At 50.0% G+C, this 15,655-nt stretch overlaps 1 protein-coding gene across 18 annotated transcripts in view; it reads left to right on the forward strand.

Annotated features, from left to right (window-relative positions):
* The window catches only part of MSI2 (musashi RNA binding protein 2), a 236,696-nt gene that overhangs the window by 80,024 nt on the left and 141,017 nt on the right, over positions 1 to 15,655 (forward strand). For all 18 annotated transcript variants that reach the window (XM_054166717.1, XM_054166718.1, XM_054166723.1 and 15 more), the window contains one exon: positions 4,704 to 4,796. In XM_054166717.1, coding sequence (XP_054022692.1) covers positions 4,704 to 4,796 — 93 coding nt within the window. The remainder of the gene's footprint in view (positions 1 to 4,703; positions 4,797 to 15,655) is intronic.

Genomic DNA, 15,655 nt, shown 5'->3' on the forward strand with positions numbered 1-15,655 from the left:
TGAAGTCAGGTCTGGGGCTGCTGGGCCTTGGCTGGCCAGAGCAGAGCAGGAGATGCTGCTGAGATTCTGGATTTCAGGGAATGTGGCAAAAGGTTTCATGGGCTTCAACCTCTCTTCATTGGTTTTTAATAGCCATGATGGTAAGGCAGCTTTGGGGGGTGGGGGGTGGAAACACAACACTAAACAAATGAAGAAGAGGGAGGATGAGAGGAAATGGCCTGAAATTGTGTCAGGGCAGGGTTGGTTGGGTATGAGGAGAAGGATTTTTTGCTGCAAGATTGGTCAGGGACTGGCACAGGCTGCCCAGGGAGGTGCTGGAGTCCCCATCCCTGCAGGTGCTCAAGACACCTGTGGCCATGGCACCTGGGGACAGGGTGTTGTGGCCATGGTGGGGTTGGGTTGCTGGTTGGACTCAATGATCTTGAAGGCCTTTCCCAACCCAAACAATTCTGGGAAGCTGTGGGGAATTGGCAGTGTTGGGTTAATGGTTGGACTCGGTGGTCTTTAAGGTCTCTTCCAACCCAAAGCACTCAGTGGTTGGAAGCAGCACTGATGTTGACTGGCACTGAGCTGGAGGCTGTGCCTTTGCTTCCCCAGGTCTGTTGCTTGCAGCTCGTGTAGCATGGTGCCATGCAACAGGCTTCTTGTTTCCAGGCACCGCATCTTCAGCCTGTTGTGTGGAGCAGATCCTGCTGCACCCCAGACTGAACTCATTACAGCCTTCCCCTTGCCACGAGTGGCATGCTCTGGGGAGCCTCCTTGTCTTGCTAAAGCAGGAAGGGGTTTTCCCCCTGCTTCTGCACCACCTGAAGTGTTTGCTTGGTTTCAGAGCACAAAGGCAAATGTATTTTTCACCAGCCAGGGCAACAAAGGGATTGTCACCTTGAATGACTCCTCACAGGAGTAGTCAGATGTGTTTTGATTAACTGCAACACTAGCAGAGTGTACAAACAAAGCAATTCTGCAGCTCCTTACAATTAAGGGGCTTTAGAGCCAGCCTCCGAGCTGCCTCTCCCCCGTGGGTGCCTTCTGCAGCGGGAGAGAGACACCTTCAGTACAGCCAAGCTGCAGCCCCCCGAGTGCCTGCCTCGTGCGGAGCCCTGCGGCAGCCAGGGCAGATCCCTTCTGCTGCAAGTTCCAGCCACAGCTGTCAGGCTGGGGGTGGTGTGGTTTCAGAGTGCCCCAGCCCTCTTGGAATCATTCCTGAAACATGGATTTGGGATTGATTCACACGGATCGCTTCCCATCACCCCAGCGCCGCTGTTCCCAGCCCAGGCACGGAGCTGCTGGAGCTGCTCTCTGTGGGACCAGCCCCAGGGCTCTCCAGGAGCCCCTCGTGTGGCTGGGGGAGTGCCTCTCTTGGGAGCAACCTGCAGGGAGCAGACTCTGAGCTCAGGGGAGGAGGTAAAAGACCCTCAGTGCCTTTGGCTGGGGGCACTGCAGGCTGGGTGGGAGCTCCTGGGGTTTGGGGTGGGCTTTGTTTCTAATTAGAACAGTTAAATGAGGGCTTTTTCCTGAGCTCCCCACACGTGGCTGTACAGAACTGCAGCTGTTGGGGGGTTAAGGACCTGCTGAGTTTTGTTGTCTGAGCCAAGTGAGAAATTATGATTTAAGCCACCCCTAATTTTTAAGTAGAAGCTCTTCAGTTGGCTCAGGTCCTTCTGCCTCTGCTCATTTGTCATCTTTAGTGTTTACTAAACAGCATTAAGTGTACTTCATTAAACACTCTTTAACCCTTTGATTTCCCTCCCTGAAGCGAGCACACCTCTGGGGAGGTGATGGTGGAGAGTACCAGAACATCAGTGACTGGGCTGAACCAGCAGCCCCTCAAGTGCTGGTGCCCTGCCTGGTGCTGAGGGGAGCTGGTGAGCAGCAAGGGGTCTCCTCCTGGGCCCTCTCAGCCATTAGCAGTGAGGGGTTTGGGGACTTCTCTGAACTCTGGTGTGAGTGGGTCTGGTCCTGGCAATTTGCTGTGCTTCAAAATCTCTTTGCTGGGTGATTCAGTGGCTGATGGAGGCAGAAGGTGTCCCTGGTGTGGTGGAGTCCTGGAGCTAATGAATGCTTTTATTTTTTAATGAATTTTGAATGCTCCATCTCATTTGGCTGAGATGTTTGCAGACCTTCAGCTATTAGGCTAACGAGGTGTCTGAGGCTCTGGGTCCAGTGCAAGCCTCTGCTCTGCTGGGTGGGAGCTGGGTGTGAGCAGGACCAGAGAGCTCTGCTGAAGCCTTGCCTTGGAACTCCTCCTGTCTTGGCTACTGAGAGGCTTGCAGGTTAGAGCAGGAGTTGGAGGCTTTGTTTGCAGTTGATCTGAGTCCCGGTTATCTCATGAAAAGTGGTGAGGCTCTGCCAGCACAGACAAGTCAGCAGCATGCAGCAGTGAGCCTGGGGTCCTGCTGGAGGAAGCCCTGAGGTGCTCCCAGCACAAGCTGCAGCTCTCCACATCTGCCGGGGCTGAGCAGGAAGCATGGCTGGCAGCAGGAAGCCCTGTGCTGAGCAGGCTGCATTTGTTCTTGTCCAGGGCTTCACAGGGAACAGGCTGCCTTCCAAACCTGCCCCTCTGTCACAACCACTTCTCCTTGGTTGCATGGTTTAGGTGATTAGGTGGTGTTGGATGGTAGGTTGGACAAGATGATCTTGAAGGTCTCTTATGGTCTATCCTATCCTATCCTATCCTATCCTATCCTATCCTATCCTATCCTATCCTATCCTATCCTATCCCTGGGCTGCTGGGGATGGTTGGGTTGTGGAAGAAGGGGGCAGGGAAGTGACTCCTGGCTGAGCCCATGGGGGCACATGGGTGCCACAGGTGGAAGGCAAAGGAAGGCTCCTGCTGAGGCAGGGCAGGACGGGAGGACTCGCCGGGGCCACACATCCCTTGTGCTGTTGTGCTGAGGGCAATTTGTCCACCAAAGCCATTGAACTGTCTCTCCAGCAGAGCACAGACTGTAGGAGCAGACTTAATTCTGTGCTTCACTCTTGCACCAAAGAGCTGATTTCTGAAACCATTTCCCAGCTCAAAACACATCTCCAGGCATTAAAATGTTGTGAATTTGCTGTCATTACCAATAGTGCCTTTGACTGAAGCTATTGAAACAAAGTAGCCCTTTTTTTAACAACAACAAAAAAATCTCCTTTTTCCTCCCCCTTTCCTCTTCAACCTTCAATCTTGCTCCTAAAAGCAGTAGCTCTCTCCTGCTTTCTTCCTTTCTTCTCTGGGTCAAACATAAAAATGATGATAATTTCAAATATTGCTTTAGAATAATTGCTTTCCTCCCTCTTTTGTATGACAACAGAGGCTTGGCCTGATCTTAAATCAGATGCTGGCAGGCAGAGGGCTCTTGACAGCCCTGCAAAATCCTTTAGTTACAAGTCGGCTTTAGCCAATTCTTTATTTGTAAATGACAATTTTCTACAGCAAAATATATGCTTGGGCTTCAATTCTGGAGCCTGAGATTGCAGCCAGGGGAAAATAATTGAATTTTTTACTCCATTTTTTTCCCCCTCTCTCTTTTCTTCCTAACTTAAAAAAAAAAACAACAACCAACCAACCCACAGCAACTGAAATAATAATAAAGTGAAGCTTTGTAGAGCGTGGTTAGAGGCTGATGGAGGGAAAGCTCTGCCCTGCTTCATTTGAATGGCAGTGGAGATGGGAATGATGTTTAATTTGTGTGGGGAGATGTGTTTGTTGGCTGCTGGAGCTGACAGGCATTGGTGACTTTAAAACATCCCTCTGTGTGCTGGGGTGGGCTGCTGCTGAGCTCTCCCCAGGTGTAAGAGCATTGCCTGCTGTGAGATGAGGCTCTGCCAAGCACATGGGGGGCATGCTGGCACTGCTGTCTTGGATCTACCTTGATTTTTAAGGTGTCCCATAAAGGTGAAGTGGTTTGGGATCAGCCCAGCAAAGACCCCTCCTGCCCCTGCCACCGCTGGGGTTTGGGTGCCTGGGCTGGACCCTGCCCATCTTCAGGGCTTCCAGATCTGGACAGTTGGTGATCCTGTGTGGGGGGTCCAGCACCATCCCTTCACCTGGCCAAAGCCAGGTGCATGTGGCTCAGCAAGAAGAGCTGGGTGCTGAGCTGGGGTCTTGGGGACACAGAGGGGTTTCTGATGCAGCCTGTGATGGGCCGTGGGCGCGTTTCAGCTGAGCCCTGGGCTGGGGCGGCTGGAGGACTCCATTGCTGTCTTCTGTCATTTGGTTACTTTTAGAGTAACTCTGCTGGCTCCTTCTGAGCTGACCTGTGGAAGCTTAAGCACATCCCCTGCATGTGATGGGATTCCCTTTGCCAAAGACATGCACTCTGCCTTGAGGAGAAAAGGAGGGCAGCAGCACATCCTCCTGCAGACAGCAGCTCTGAGGCCCCCGCCTCGGACTCCCTTCCCCCTCCCTACTTGCATTGAGCAGCACAAGAAAAACCACTTCTTAAGAAAAAACATCCAGGGGCTAAAGCTGTTGTTGAGAGCTTCTCCTCAGCCATTCCCCAAACCAAACCAAGATCAAGAAAAAACCAAACTAAAATAAAATCGAAGTCTTTAATTGACCAGAACCTGAATTGCTTTGTGAGGGAATCTTCTCATCAGCTGGGTTAGGGATGGCAGCTGGAAGAACATTTCTTCCTTCCCTTGTTTTTTTCCTTCTCCCCACATACTGTGTGAAAGGATCTGGCTAAACCTTGTGCTTGTCTTGTAATTTCTTACAGATGGTCACGAGAACAAAGAAAATATTTGTAGGTGGATTATCAGCTAACACAGTAGTGGAAGATGTAAAGCAATACTTTGAGCAGTTTGGCAAGGTAAGTTCCTGCCCCAGTCAGCACTGCTGGCTTGGAGTCTTTATTGCTCCTTGGTCTTTTCCCTTTCTCTTTTAAAGTGCTGTAAAGAACAAAAGTGCAGCGAGGTTCAAGAGAGGGCTCTGCCTTCTGCCTTGCAGTCCTGCTCTGTTTGTGTGCAGCTCAGCCAGCACTGCTCACTGGCTGTAAGCAGTAAAGCATGGTTGGGAGGTGAATGTTTTGTGTGTGCTCAGGAGGGATTGGGCTCCTGGCTGAATGCTTGCACAGTTGTCTTCTTCATGCAATCAGCCTTCTGATTGCAGGGGCAAAAGGGGCAGCTCAGGGGTGTTTGAGAGAGCTCAGGGAGTTATGGAAATGCCTGAAGGAACCTCCTGAGTACCAGAGAAATCCAGGAGTCACAGGAATGTCCATGAGAAGGAATGGATTGAAGCTTGAGGAGGGGAGACTGAGACTGAAGATGTGGAAGAAACTCTTTCCATTGAGGGTGGGGAGACACTGGGACAGGCTGCCCAGGGAGGCTGTGGATGCCTCCTGCCTGGAGGTGTTCAGGGCCAGGCTGGATGAGGCCTTGAGCAACCTGGGCTGGTGGGAGGTGTCCCTGCCCATGGCAGGGTGGTTGGAACTGGGTGATCTTTATGGTCCCTTGCAACCCAACCCATTCTTTCAATCTGTGATTGCCTGAGGACTCAGCAGGATGTCCCAAAGCAAAGCAGCTCCCATTCCTTGTAGCTGGTTTGTTTCTTTGCCTTGTCTGGGCAGTGCTTTGGGGAGGGGAGGGGAGGGGAGGTGTGCTGGGGAAGGGAGGAGAGCTGTGCTGCATTGATCCTTGTTTTGCAAACCATTCATTTTAGTTTCAATAACAGCCTTCGATTCTGGCAGGATGTTTGCAGCCTGCTGAGCCTTTTATTAAAGGATTACAGCAGCTTTTTGGATCTTTCTTCTGTCGTTGCTTCTAATTGCAGAACTTCTCTAACCTGTATTTTTGAAGTTAATAATAGTTTCAATGGAAGTGCTTTGCATATTGTCTGGATGCTGCCTTAATATAGGCTTTTTAATTTCACCATCTGGTAGTTTCATGCTTGCAGTTCTGCAGGCCCTGGGAGTGCAGACTCAGCCCAGGTTGGGTTTCCCAGCCCTGGCTGCTGGTTCGGGACGCTTCGGTTCTGCTCCCCTGCTCTGCCTTGCCTCAGACAGCTCAGAGCAGCCTGGCAGTGCCACAGGCAGTGCTTGGGGAATAGCTGAGATTGGTTTGTTTCTTTCTGGTTGTTTTTTGTTTTTTTCCCTTCCAAACCTCTTAATTTGAAGGCTAAAAAATGTAAAGTGCTGACAAGAATCACACAAGTTGTGATCCGGGCTGGAAGCTGGCAGCAGGCTCTGGGGTATGTCCTGCTGAAGCTGTGTGGTCCAGTCCTTAGAGTTCCACTCCTGTAGGAGTCAGGTTCACAGGGCTTGGTCCTTGAGCTGCCAGGAGACCTTTTCCAGTTGCATCCCTGTTTCATGCTTCCCTCTTCCAGCTTGTGAAAAGGAGATGAGTTTGGTGAAAGAGGTGTGGTGGGGGAGAGGCTTCTTGTCTGTGTCACCCTGGCTTGACCTTGCCTTCATGTTCCCTCTGCTGCACTTTGCTGTTCAGCAGCTGAGATGGTTTGGTTTGTGGGGTATCCTGGGCTTGTGAGAAGGTGTGGAGCTAGTTCAGGACCCTGGGAAATGGGAACTTGTGGTCCAGCTAAAGGAGAAAACTCATTGATAAGCTGCAGTGGGTAGGATGCTGCTTTCAGGTGAGACCCAGGACTGACTCCGTAGGACTCTGCAGGAGCTGCCTCCTTCTCCATTCCATTTCCCAGCCTTTCCTTGACATGCTTGCTGGGATTGCAGTCTCTTTGTGGCAGGGACTGGTGCTGGGGCTGTGCAGTGCTCTCACACAAGGCTTGCTCTCCCTTGCAGTGCCAGCAGTGCACAGTGAGGGGCTGGCAAGGTGTGTGCCTTGGCTTGGTGCTTCCTTAAACCCAAGAAACTTGCATTACATAATGAAGGTGTGGAGGAGCTGCCCAGGTTTGATAAGAGCATCTCAGGTGACTTGCTCTTTGAAATGCTGAACTTAGTGGTGTGGAAAAAAATTGCTTACCTACTGCTGTGATTCTTGAAATCCTGTTTGTACTTGCTGCAGAGAAGAGCTCTGCAACCCAGGGAGGTTGTTTTGGTAAGTGGGGGGAGGTCTGGAAATACAGGAGGTGGTTGAACAGCTCCCAGCACTAGGACTCACTGCTTTAACTGGAGCTGGCAGGAAGGAGCCTCAAGTGCTGAGGCTGAAACTGCAGCTTCTTGAGAAGTGGATGCCAGGACCACCTTCTCCAGTAAAAAGGAGACTGCTTGAATCTGCCTGCTCGACCTCTCTAGTGAAAATGCTTACCTGTTAGAGCCCCAAAACCCCTGGCAATGGTCACTCCTGAGAGCTTGACGGTGAGCGTTTGGTGGTGGGAGTTGTATGTGAGCAGGAGTTTGGCACTGGAGCTTCTCCTTCCAGTGGTTTCAGGGTTCAGGATCCACAGGAGGAGGATGTGAGGAGGCTGTAGTGGGGGGAAAAAGACCTCCAAAGGAAGCCATAACCATTTCTAATCAAAAGAAAGAAGACAAAAAAGAAGCCATTGTCTCACAGCCTAATCCTGACGGTCTAAGGAAGTTGTTTCTGTGCCCCTTTCAGGCAGAGAGGTTTCAAACATTCTTGCAAACAAAATAAATTCACCGTCTGTGTTAACCCATCTGGGGCCTGCAGCACTGCCCTTGTGCTGACCTGTGCAGAGCTGGTTGTTAAGACCCACGTTTTAAAGGAATTGAAATGAGAACGTGTTAGAAGTGAGGAGATGCAAGGGGCAGGGTGGTGGCGGGGCTGTGCTTTTCCTCCCCTCTGCAGGAGCCACAAGCGCTGGGCAGGGGCTGCAGATCCACCCCTTTGAAGGGGTGAGCAAAAGGCTGCTGGCCAGGATGAGGATGTGTTGGAGTGTTTAAGGCTTCTGGGAGCATTTAAACAGAAGGAAAACAAACCAACCAAACAAAAAAGGCAACAGCCTCTTAGAGGCTCCCTGGGAGGAGCGTGGCCAGCAGAAGCAAGCCCTGGGCGCCGATGAGTTGCACCTCTCTGTGGCCGTGGATGTTCTGCAGCTTTGAAGCTGCAAGTGCCTGGTGCTGAGGGACAGGGGAGGCTTGGTTTTTCACTAGGTAATGCTCCCTTTGTAGAGCTCTTGTGAAAACCAGGGAGTCCTTTCGTTGCTGCTTGCAATTATACTTCACATGGCGAACTGTGTAATTAGTTTGGAAGACTTCTGCCTAGTCATTGGTTTATCCTAATCGGCTTTGGCTTTTCCCAACAACAAAGTGAGCTTATTTTCCTAAGCTGAAACAACTCTGCTCCCTTTGTTCCTCTCTTTTATTGTCTCATTCCTTTCATTCTGTTTTACTGCCAAAGTTTTGTTTCATTAGGCCTACAAGTCATTTCCAATCCAGTGGGCTGCTACAATAAGGCCTTTATAGCTCAGCTGCCCTGGTTCCCATGTCCCTTCTGGTCTGGAGCCAGGCCTTGCTGTTTGACATGAGATTTTAACCCTTTTGCTGCCCCAGCTCTCAGCCCCCACAGCGGTTTGAGGTTGTCTTGGTGTAGTGCAAACCAGGCTGAGCTGGGGGCCGGGGAGACCTCCCGAGGAGCTTCTGACTCCAAACAAGGGTGTGTGGCCATCAATTGACACGCTAGTGGGGCTGGGCTCCCAGGTACACCTTTGGACCCAATTATTGAAACAATCCTGAGTGAAAATCTGATTAGTGAAATGTTATCATCAGTCATGGTGGGAACAGTCCTGTGGTCGGAAAGGCCACGGTGGCCTTCCAGCCCCTGTTTCCAGAGCGATGGTAAAGGTAGTTGGAGTTGCCCTGAGCCATTGGATCAGCCCACGTGGGACCTGCCCTTGTAGCAGAGCCCTGTGCTCTGCTGGGGGTTCAGAATGCCTTGGAACCCAGGCTTGGTTTTGGACAGGAATGGTGGTTTTGTTTTAAAGGAGATGTGTGAAATAGCTTCGTGGGCAAACGAGATCTGTGCCTGTGGTTCTGCCAGCCTGCTGGGGAAGCAGTGCTGGTGGCCCCAGCTGCTTTACTTCTGAACATCTCAAAGCAGGATTGGGAGGTTGGTTTTTGTTGTTGCTGTTCACAGCAGTCCATAAATTACTTTTGGGGAAGGGGGCTGTGGTGTTTGCTTTGAATTATCAGATGAAATGGGAGCAGAGCAGTGCTCATTAATTTGGTTTTGTGTTCTGGCTTGCCATGAAGTCCCTCAGACAGTCTGTGGGCATGTCCCAGCTTTGCTTGGAACAGACACTTCCCTCAAGGATGGCTTCTAAGATGGGGAAAATGTGGAACCAGAGAGGATTGCTGAATTACCTCTCTGGATCCTGAAGGTTTTGTGCAGCCCCTTGTTATTTCCTGTGAGACGCAAACTGGACCAGCGCAGTAATCATCTCTAGCTCCTGATGGCTTTCTTCTGAAAGCTTGTAATTTCCTCATCTCTTCCTTCAGCAGCCATGATTTAGTGTCTGCTGGCAGTTCAGCAAGTGAGAGAGGAGTAACTTCTGGAAGCCTCTGGAGACCCAGGTGCACCTGAGCAGAGCCACAGCGCTGCCTAGCAGGGAAGTAAAGCTGAGGGCAGTGAGGATGAGGGCAGCAAAACGTGAGGGTGAGAATTTCCTCCTTCGGTTCTGCAGTGTCATGCAGTGTACCCCAGGCAACAGTGCCAAGAATGACCAATTGAACCATCAGGGAAAACCATCTTTGTAATGAAGCCCTCTGCTTTCTCCATGCAAGTGTGCTGGGAGTGGGGACAGGGCAGGAGGTGGGATCCACACTGAGGATTTCAGCCTAATTGGGTGCTTCACATAATTCCTCCGGCCTTTCCCCTCTGCCAGCTGTGAAAATAGGAATCAAGCAAGCAGGAGAGCAAACCCCTCCAGGTTTGGCAAGGCTTGCCTGGCTGTGAAGGAGTTAATGCACAGTTGTAGTATTGAGCACTGCGGTGGTTTGCTTTTCCCTGAGACCTCGAGTATGGCCTCTGAAGATGCTCTTACAATAGAGCTGTTAGCATGAGAAAAGGCGAGGAGGTGGCTCTCTCCCCGGGTTCATTTGGGGTTTCTTTGGAAGGCTGTGTGGGGCAGAGGGGCGAAGGCCGGAGTCGGGAGCAAGGAATTTTGCTTGTGTGAAAGCGAAGGCTGAGTTAATTTAGCCCTGGCGTAGAGTTTGAGTTGTATTGTTAGCTCTGCTGGACATTGAGATGTAGATTTGGTGATCAATAGGGTACATGGCTGGGCTGCTCCTGCAGGACTCGCTTTGCAGCCAGGTCATCTCTGGCATGGTGAGTGGTTCAGCTCTGCATTTCCCGATCCCGTGTTTGGCACTTGGTTACACGTTCTGACAGGAAGGGACAAACTCCAGCCTCTTGTTTATGTTCTGGTCTGTCACGGGTTGCCCACACCGTTTGTAATAGGCTCTGAGATAGGGAATGTGTTGGCATTGTGTGGACTGTTCCCTCCACAGCCGTTCTGAGCTCTAGACCTGTTGCTGCTCTGTTCTTCTGTCTCAGTTACCTGGGGGTCCCTTGGGAGAAGCTACTTAATTAGAGTCATTGTATCTCCTTACAACAGAGCGAGCAATGGACAGACACGTTGGGGTTTTGCAGCTTCTGATAAGTTTTGGACAATAACCCTCACAATCTGGGGGGGGATTGCTGTGTTACAGCATCCAGCCTTGTTCCCTCTGCTGCCTCAGCCCTTTGCTTCTGCTTCAAAGTTCCAGCCTTGATTCCTGATTCCAGTGTTCTGTCCCTTTAGATTTTCCTTTGGCATGTGCCAAAGGGAGCTGGGACCCAGGGGTCCCTCATGGCCTGAAGCACTTGGTAGAGTTTCTGCTCCCTCCCACGCTGGCTTCTTTCTTTTTTCTCTCTGTTTTTCTTTTTTCCCTCCTTTTTTTCCCCTTCTTTTTTTTTCTTTCTTTATTTTCTTTTTTCCCTTTATTTTCTTTTTTCCCTTTATTTTCTTTTTCCCCTTTATTTTCTTTTTTTCCCCTTTATTTTCTTTTTTTCCCCTTTATTTTCTTTTTTTCCCCTTTATTTTCTTTTTTCCCTTTATTTTCTTTTTTCCCTTTATTTTCTTTTTTCCCTTTATTTTCTTTTTTCCCTTTATTTTCTTTTTTCCCTTTATTTTCTTTTTTCCCTTTATTTTCTTTTTTCCCTTTATTTTCTTTTTTTCCCTTTATTTTCTTTTTTTCCCTTTATTTTCTTTTTTTTCCCTTTATTTTCTTTTTTCCCTTTATTTTCTTTTTTCCCTTTATTTTCTTTTTTCCCTTTATTTTCTTTTTTCCCTTTATTTTCTTTTTTCCCTTTATTTTCTTTTTTCCCTTTATTTTCTTTTTTCCCTTTATTTTCTTTTTTCCCTTTATTTTCTTTTTTCCCTTTATTTTCTTTTTTCCCTTTATTTTCTTTTTTCCCTTTATTTTCTTTTTTCCCCTTTATTTTCTTTTTTTCCCCTTTATTTTCTTTTTTTCCCCTTTATTTTCTTTTTTTCCCCTTTATTTTCTTTTTTTCCCCTTTATTTTCTTTTTTCCCCTTTATTTTCTTTTTCCCCTTTATTTTCTTTTTTCCCTTTATTTTCTTTTTTCCCTTTATTTTCTTTTTTCCCTTTATTTTCTTTTCCCCTTTATTTTCTTTTTTTCCCCTTTATTTTCTTTTTCCCCCTTTATTTTCTTTTTCCCCTTTATTTTCTTTTTTTCCCCTTTATTTTCTTTTTTTCCCCTTTATTTTCTTTTTTTCCCCTTTATTTTCTTTTTTTTCCCCTTTATTTTCTTTTTTTCCCCTTTATTTTCTTTTTTTCCCCTTTATTTTCTTTTTTTCCCTTTATTTTCTTTTTTTCCTTTTCTTTTTAAACCAGCTGAGAAACTGGATGGCAGCTCCAGAGGCAGGCAGGGTTTTCACCCTGCCACTGAGCAGTGGTGCACAGGAAGTCAGTTGTGAGGTGGTCTGTAATCAGAGCCACGCTCCGTGCAAGTTGTTTTGTTGGTTTGTACCTGGATTTTATGAGAGGAGGAAATGTTAGGGCAGGATTTGTGGCTGAGGAAGCCGTATCAGAGCTCAGCAGAGGTCTGAAGTACAATTTGATTTCCTTTTCTCCCCTGGTTAAGTGCAGTGGCAAGGAAGCTTTTGTGCTGGAGCTCCATAACCCCTGTGAGATTAGGGAGTCGTGGTGGGGAGCTGGGGCCTCTGGCATCTGTCTTCTGTTTCCCACTGTGCCACCCACGTGCTGCCTGGCTTTGGGCAAGCTGCTTTATCTCACTTTACATTTCCTTGCCTCTCTTACTGGGTGAGCTCTGAAGGGCATGGGAAATGTCAACGTGCCAAGGCTGCTGTCACTCACTGCCTGCAACAGGATGGACTCTGCAGCCTGAAGAGCTCTCCCTGGCAGCAGGGGCAGAGGGCTGAGGTGGGTGGGTGCTGGGAGCACCAGAGCTGGTTTGGGTGTCCTTGGGGCAGCCCTGCTGTAGGTCCAGCTTGAGAACCCCAGCTCCTGGAAATTGTTATGGGCGAGACCTTGCAGCAATAGGATGAGGGACAATGGTTTGAAACTGGAGCAGGGCAGATTTAGGCTGGACGTCAGGAGGAAGTTCTGCACAATGAGAATGGAGAGAGACTGGAACAGGCTGCCCAGGGATGTGGTTGAGGCCCTGTCCCTGGAGGTGTTCAAGGTCAGACTTGATGTGTCCCTGGGCAGCCTGCCCTAGTTGGAGGTGTCCTTGCTGAGTGCAGGGCGGCTGGACAGGACTCTTTGAGGGTCCCTTCCAGCCCAGTGCAATCTGTGACTTGATCTTGAAGGTCTTTCCAACCCAAACCATTCTGTGATGCTATAAATATCTCTCTTAGGAGATCTGAAGTGTTTTACTTTCTGGGCAGAAAATCTGCCTGAGCACATTCTGGTGGACGTAGAGTGGCAGCTGAGCATGGCAGGTTGGTCAACACCAGTCCCATCATTGCCCAGCCAGCAGTGGGCAGGGTGGCAGCCCTGGCAGGCAGATGAGTGCAGTGTGGCACAGTCAGTGTATTTATAAATACAACTTCAGAAATGGGGACAAGGGCAAAGTAGCTCAAATGCAGAGCCAATTAAGCTAATCTAAGCAGAATGAGGATTAACAGCCCCTTAATCTGAAGGGTACCTCAAATGCATGTGGCCAGTTGACAGCAAATCCCTCTGCCAGGGACACTTGCAAGGGGTTTGGGGTGGATAGGAAGATGCAGCAGTGTTGGCAACTTACTGTCCAGGGCAAAATGTTGCTGAAATAGTGACTGGGCTCTGATGGGTGCTGCTGCAGAACATATCACAGAGCATCACACCTGCTTGCTGTGCAATCAGCACCGTGGAAGTCTGGAGCAGGCAGTCTTGGTGCAGAAGTGATTGCTCACAGAAAGAGTTCGCATTCCACAGATTCTCTTTTCACAGCAGCTGAAAACCTGGCAGGGCTGTGGGAGGAGAAGCTGCTTTGTGCTGTCTTTCTTCGGATGAGGTGCAATGCCCATCATGACCTTTCCTGCTGCTCCTAAAGCTGAGAAAGGCTGTTCTGAGATGAGCTGATAATGCATGTGCAGGAGCCACATCTGCCCTCCTCTTCCAGGATGGTGGTTATAAATGGGAGCAGATCTGAGTGTCTGTAAGGTTCCCCTGTGAGCATCTCCCTGCTTCAGTGCTGCCATTGGAGTGTGTTGGGGCTGGGCTGCAGGCTTGGTCCAGTGGTGTTGATTGGAGAAGAGGGTGTGCAGGGGACCCACGGAGGTGATGCTCCTTGGGCAGGGACGCTGCTGTGCGAGCTGTGACTCCAGGAGAAGGTCCCTGCGCTGCCTCTGTTCCTCTGATGAGAGGTTTAGCGAGTTCAGATCGGTGCCATGTTAATTGTCAGGACTGGGAGGGTGGGAGCAGATTTCACCGGGGGCAATGGAAGAGATCCAATGAATTTCCACTCTGTTTCCCAGCTTGGCAAACCAGCACTTACTGTCACTTTGCATAAATAGGTTTATTTCAGAGGGTCAGCCGTCAGCACTCCCCCTCTCCCCCTGCCGGCCCACCCTCCCCTGCAGGATAGGAGGCCGACGAGCATTTAATTTCCCCAACAGCAGGTGCTTGTCATCCATCTGAAGATAGCTGCCAACATCTGGTGCAATTGCCTCAGCAAACGCCGTAACAAGGCGGCCTGCAGTTCAAAGGCAGGCAGAGCGTTGCCTCTTTAATGATAACAAGCTGTTGGCTTCCCCTCCGAGATGAATTCATCTCACAGATGTTTGTCTAGTTTTGGCAATCTTATCACTATAGCTTTGGTGATTATGCTCAACTGGAGACTATTACTATAAAAGAAGTTGGAACCGGTTCCATTTCCCCGTTATTTATTTATTTCCCCGCTCCCTGGCTGCCGCTTGGCCCAGCGGCTGCGGCGCCGCTCCCGGTGCCCCCGCGCCGCCTGCCCGCCACCAGCTCTCTGCTTTCAACCCTCTCTTCAGCTCTGCCTTGTCTGGGATTGCCTGGCTCTCACCCTGTGCTCTCTAACAAGTGCGACACGCTTGTGACTTCTGCAAAGCTCCAGGAGCGCCCTGGGTGCTCCCCCGTGGACGGCAGCGCGCTGGTGACCTTGGCAGGGGTTTGTCCTGACAATGTGCAACCGTCTTTGGAGTCGGTTTTGGGGCCTTCACCCCAAGAAGGGCATTGAGGGGGGCTGGAGCGTGTCCAGAGAAGGACAGTAAAGCTGGGGAAGGCAGAGAAGAGCTCTGGAGAGCAGAGCTGGTGAGAAGCAGCTGAGGGAGCTGGGGGTGTTTAGTGTGGAGGAGAGGAGGCTGAGGGGAGACCTCATTGCTCTCTACAGATCCCTGAAGGGAGGTTGGAGTGAGGTGGGGCTTGGTCTCTTCTCCCTAGTCTCAGGTGATAGAATGAAAGTAAACAGCCTGAAATTGTGCCAGGGGAGAGCTAGGTTGGAGATTAGGAGAAGTGTCTTTGCTGCAAGTGGTCAGGGACTGGCACAGGCTGCCCGGGGAGGTGGTGGAGTCTCTGTCCCTGGAGGTGTTCAAGAAACCTATGGCCATGGCCCTTGGGGACAGGGTTTGGTGGCTGTGGTGGTGTTAGCTCAGTGGCTGCACTTGGTGAGCTTAGAGGCCTTTCCCAACCCAAACAAGTCTGTGATGGTGTGAAGCATGGAGCCCTGCAGGCTGGGGACTTGAGTGCTTGTTTGCTGTGGTTTCCCCTCGTGCCTTGGGGCGGTGGTGGTGGTGTTGTGTTGGTTTTAAGGAGACATTTTTCTCCTGAGCGTGGGGAATTTAATTCTGGTAAATAGGATTTATTTTTGGCAACCTGCTTGTGAATAGGTGACTCATGGCTGAATGAAGATGTGTCACTGGTGGTGGGGACACCACGTATATCATTGCTTAGGCTATAAATAGATGTCAGTCCAAGGCTTGGTGGCATGGTGATGCCTTGCACTCGTTAGCTGCAGAGGGGCTGCTGAGGAAAGCATGTAGAGTGTCAGTCTCTCCTGCTGGAGCAATAATTTCTTCTGATGCTTAAGGAGCAGACATCAATAGCTTCATAAAATGCTGAGAGAGCCTTAATTGGCACAACAGAAAGCAGAACTTGGGCACATTCCCCTGCTGCTGTGTGGAGCCCTGCTCGCATCGCATTGCCCTGTGGTAGCGGTGGAGGAGCTGAGCTGGGGGGGTTGGGTGCTTGTCACAGCCCAAGGCTATCACCTGCAGGCTCCTGAAGCTCACATTTGGTCACTTCGTGTGTGCACTCCTGGTACTGAGGGGG

The sequence above is a fragment of the Dryobates pubescens genome, chromosome 13 (assembly GCF_014839835.1).
Source record: "Dryobates pubescens isolate bDryPub1 chromosome 13, bDryPub1.pri, whole genome shotgun sequence".
NCBI lineage: Eukaryota > Metazoa > Chordata > Aves > Piciformes > Picidae > Dryobates > Dryobates pubescens.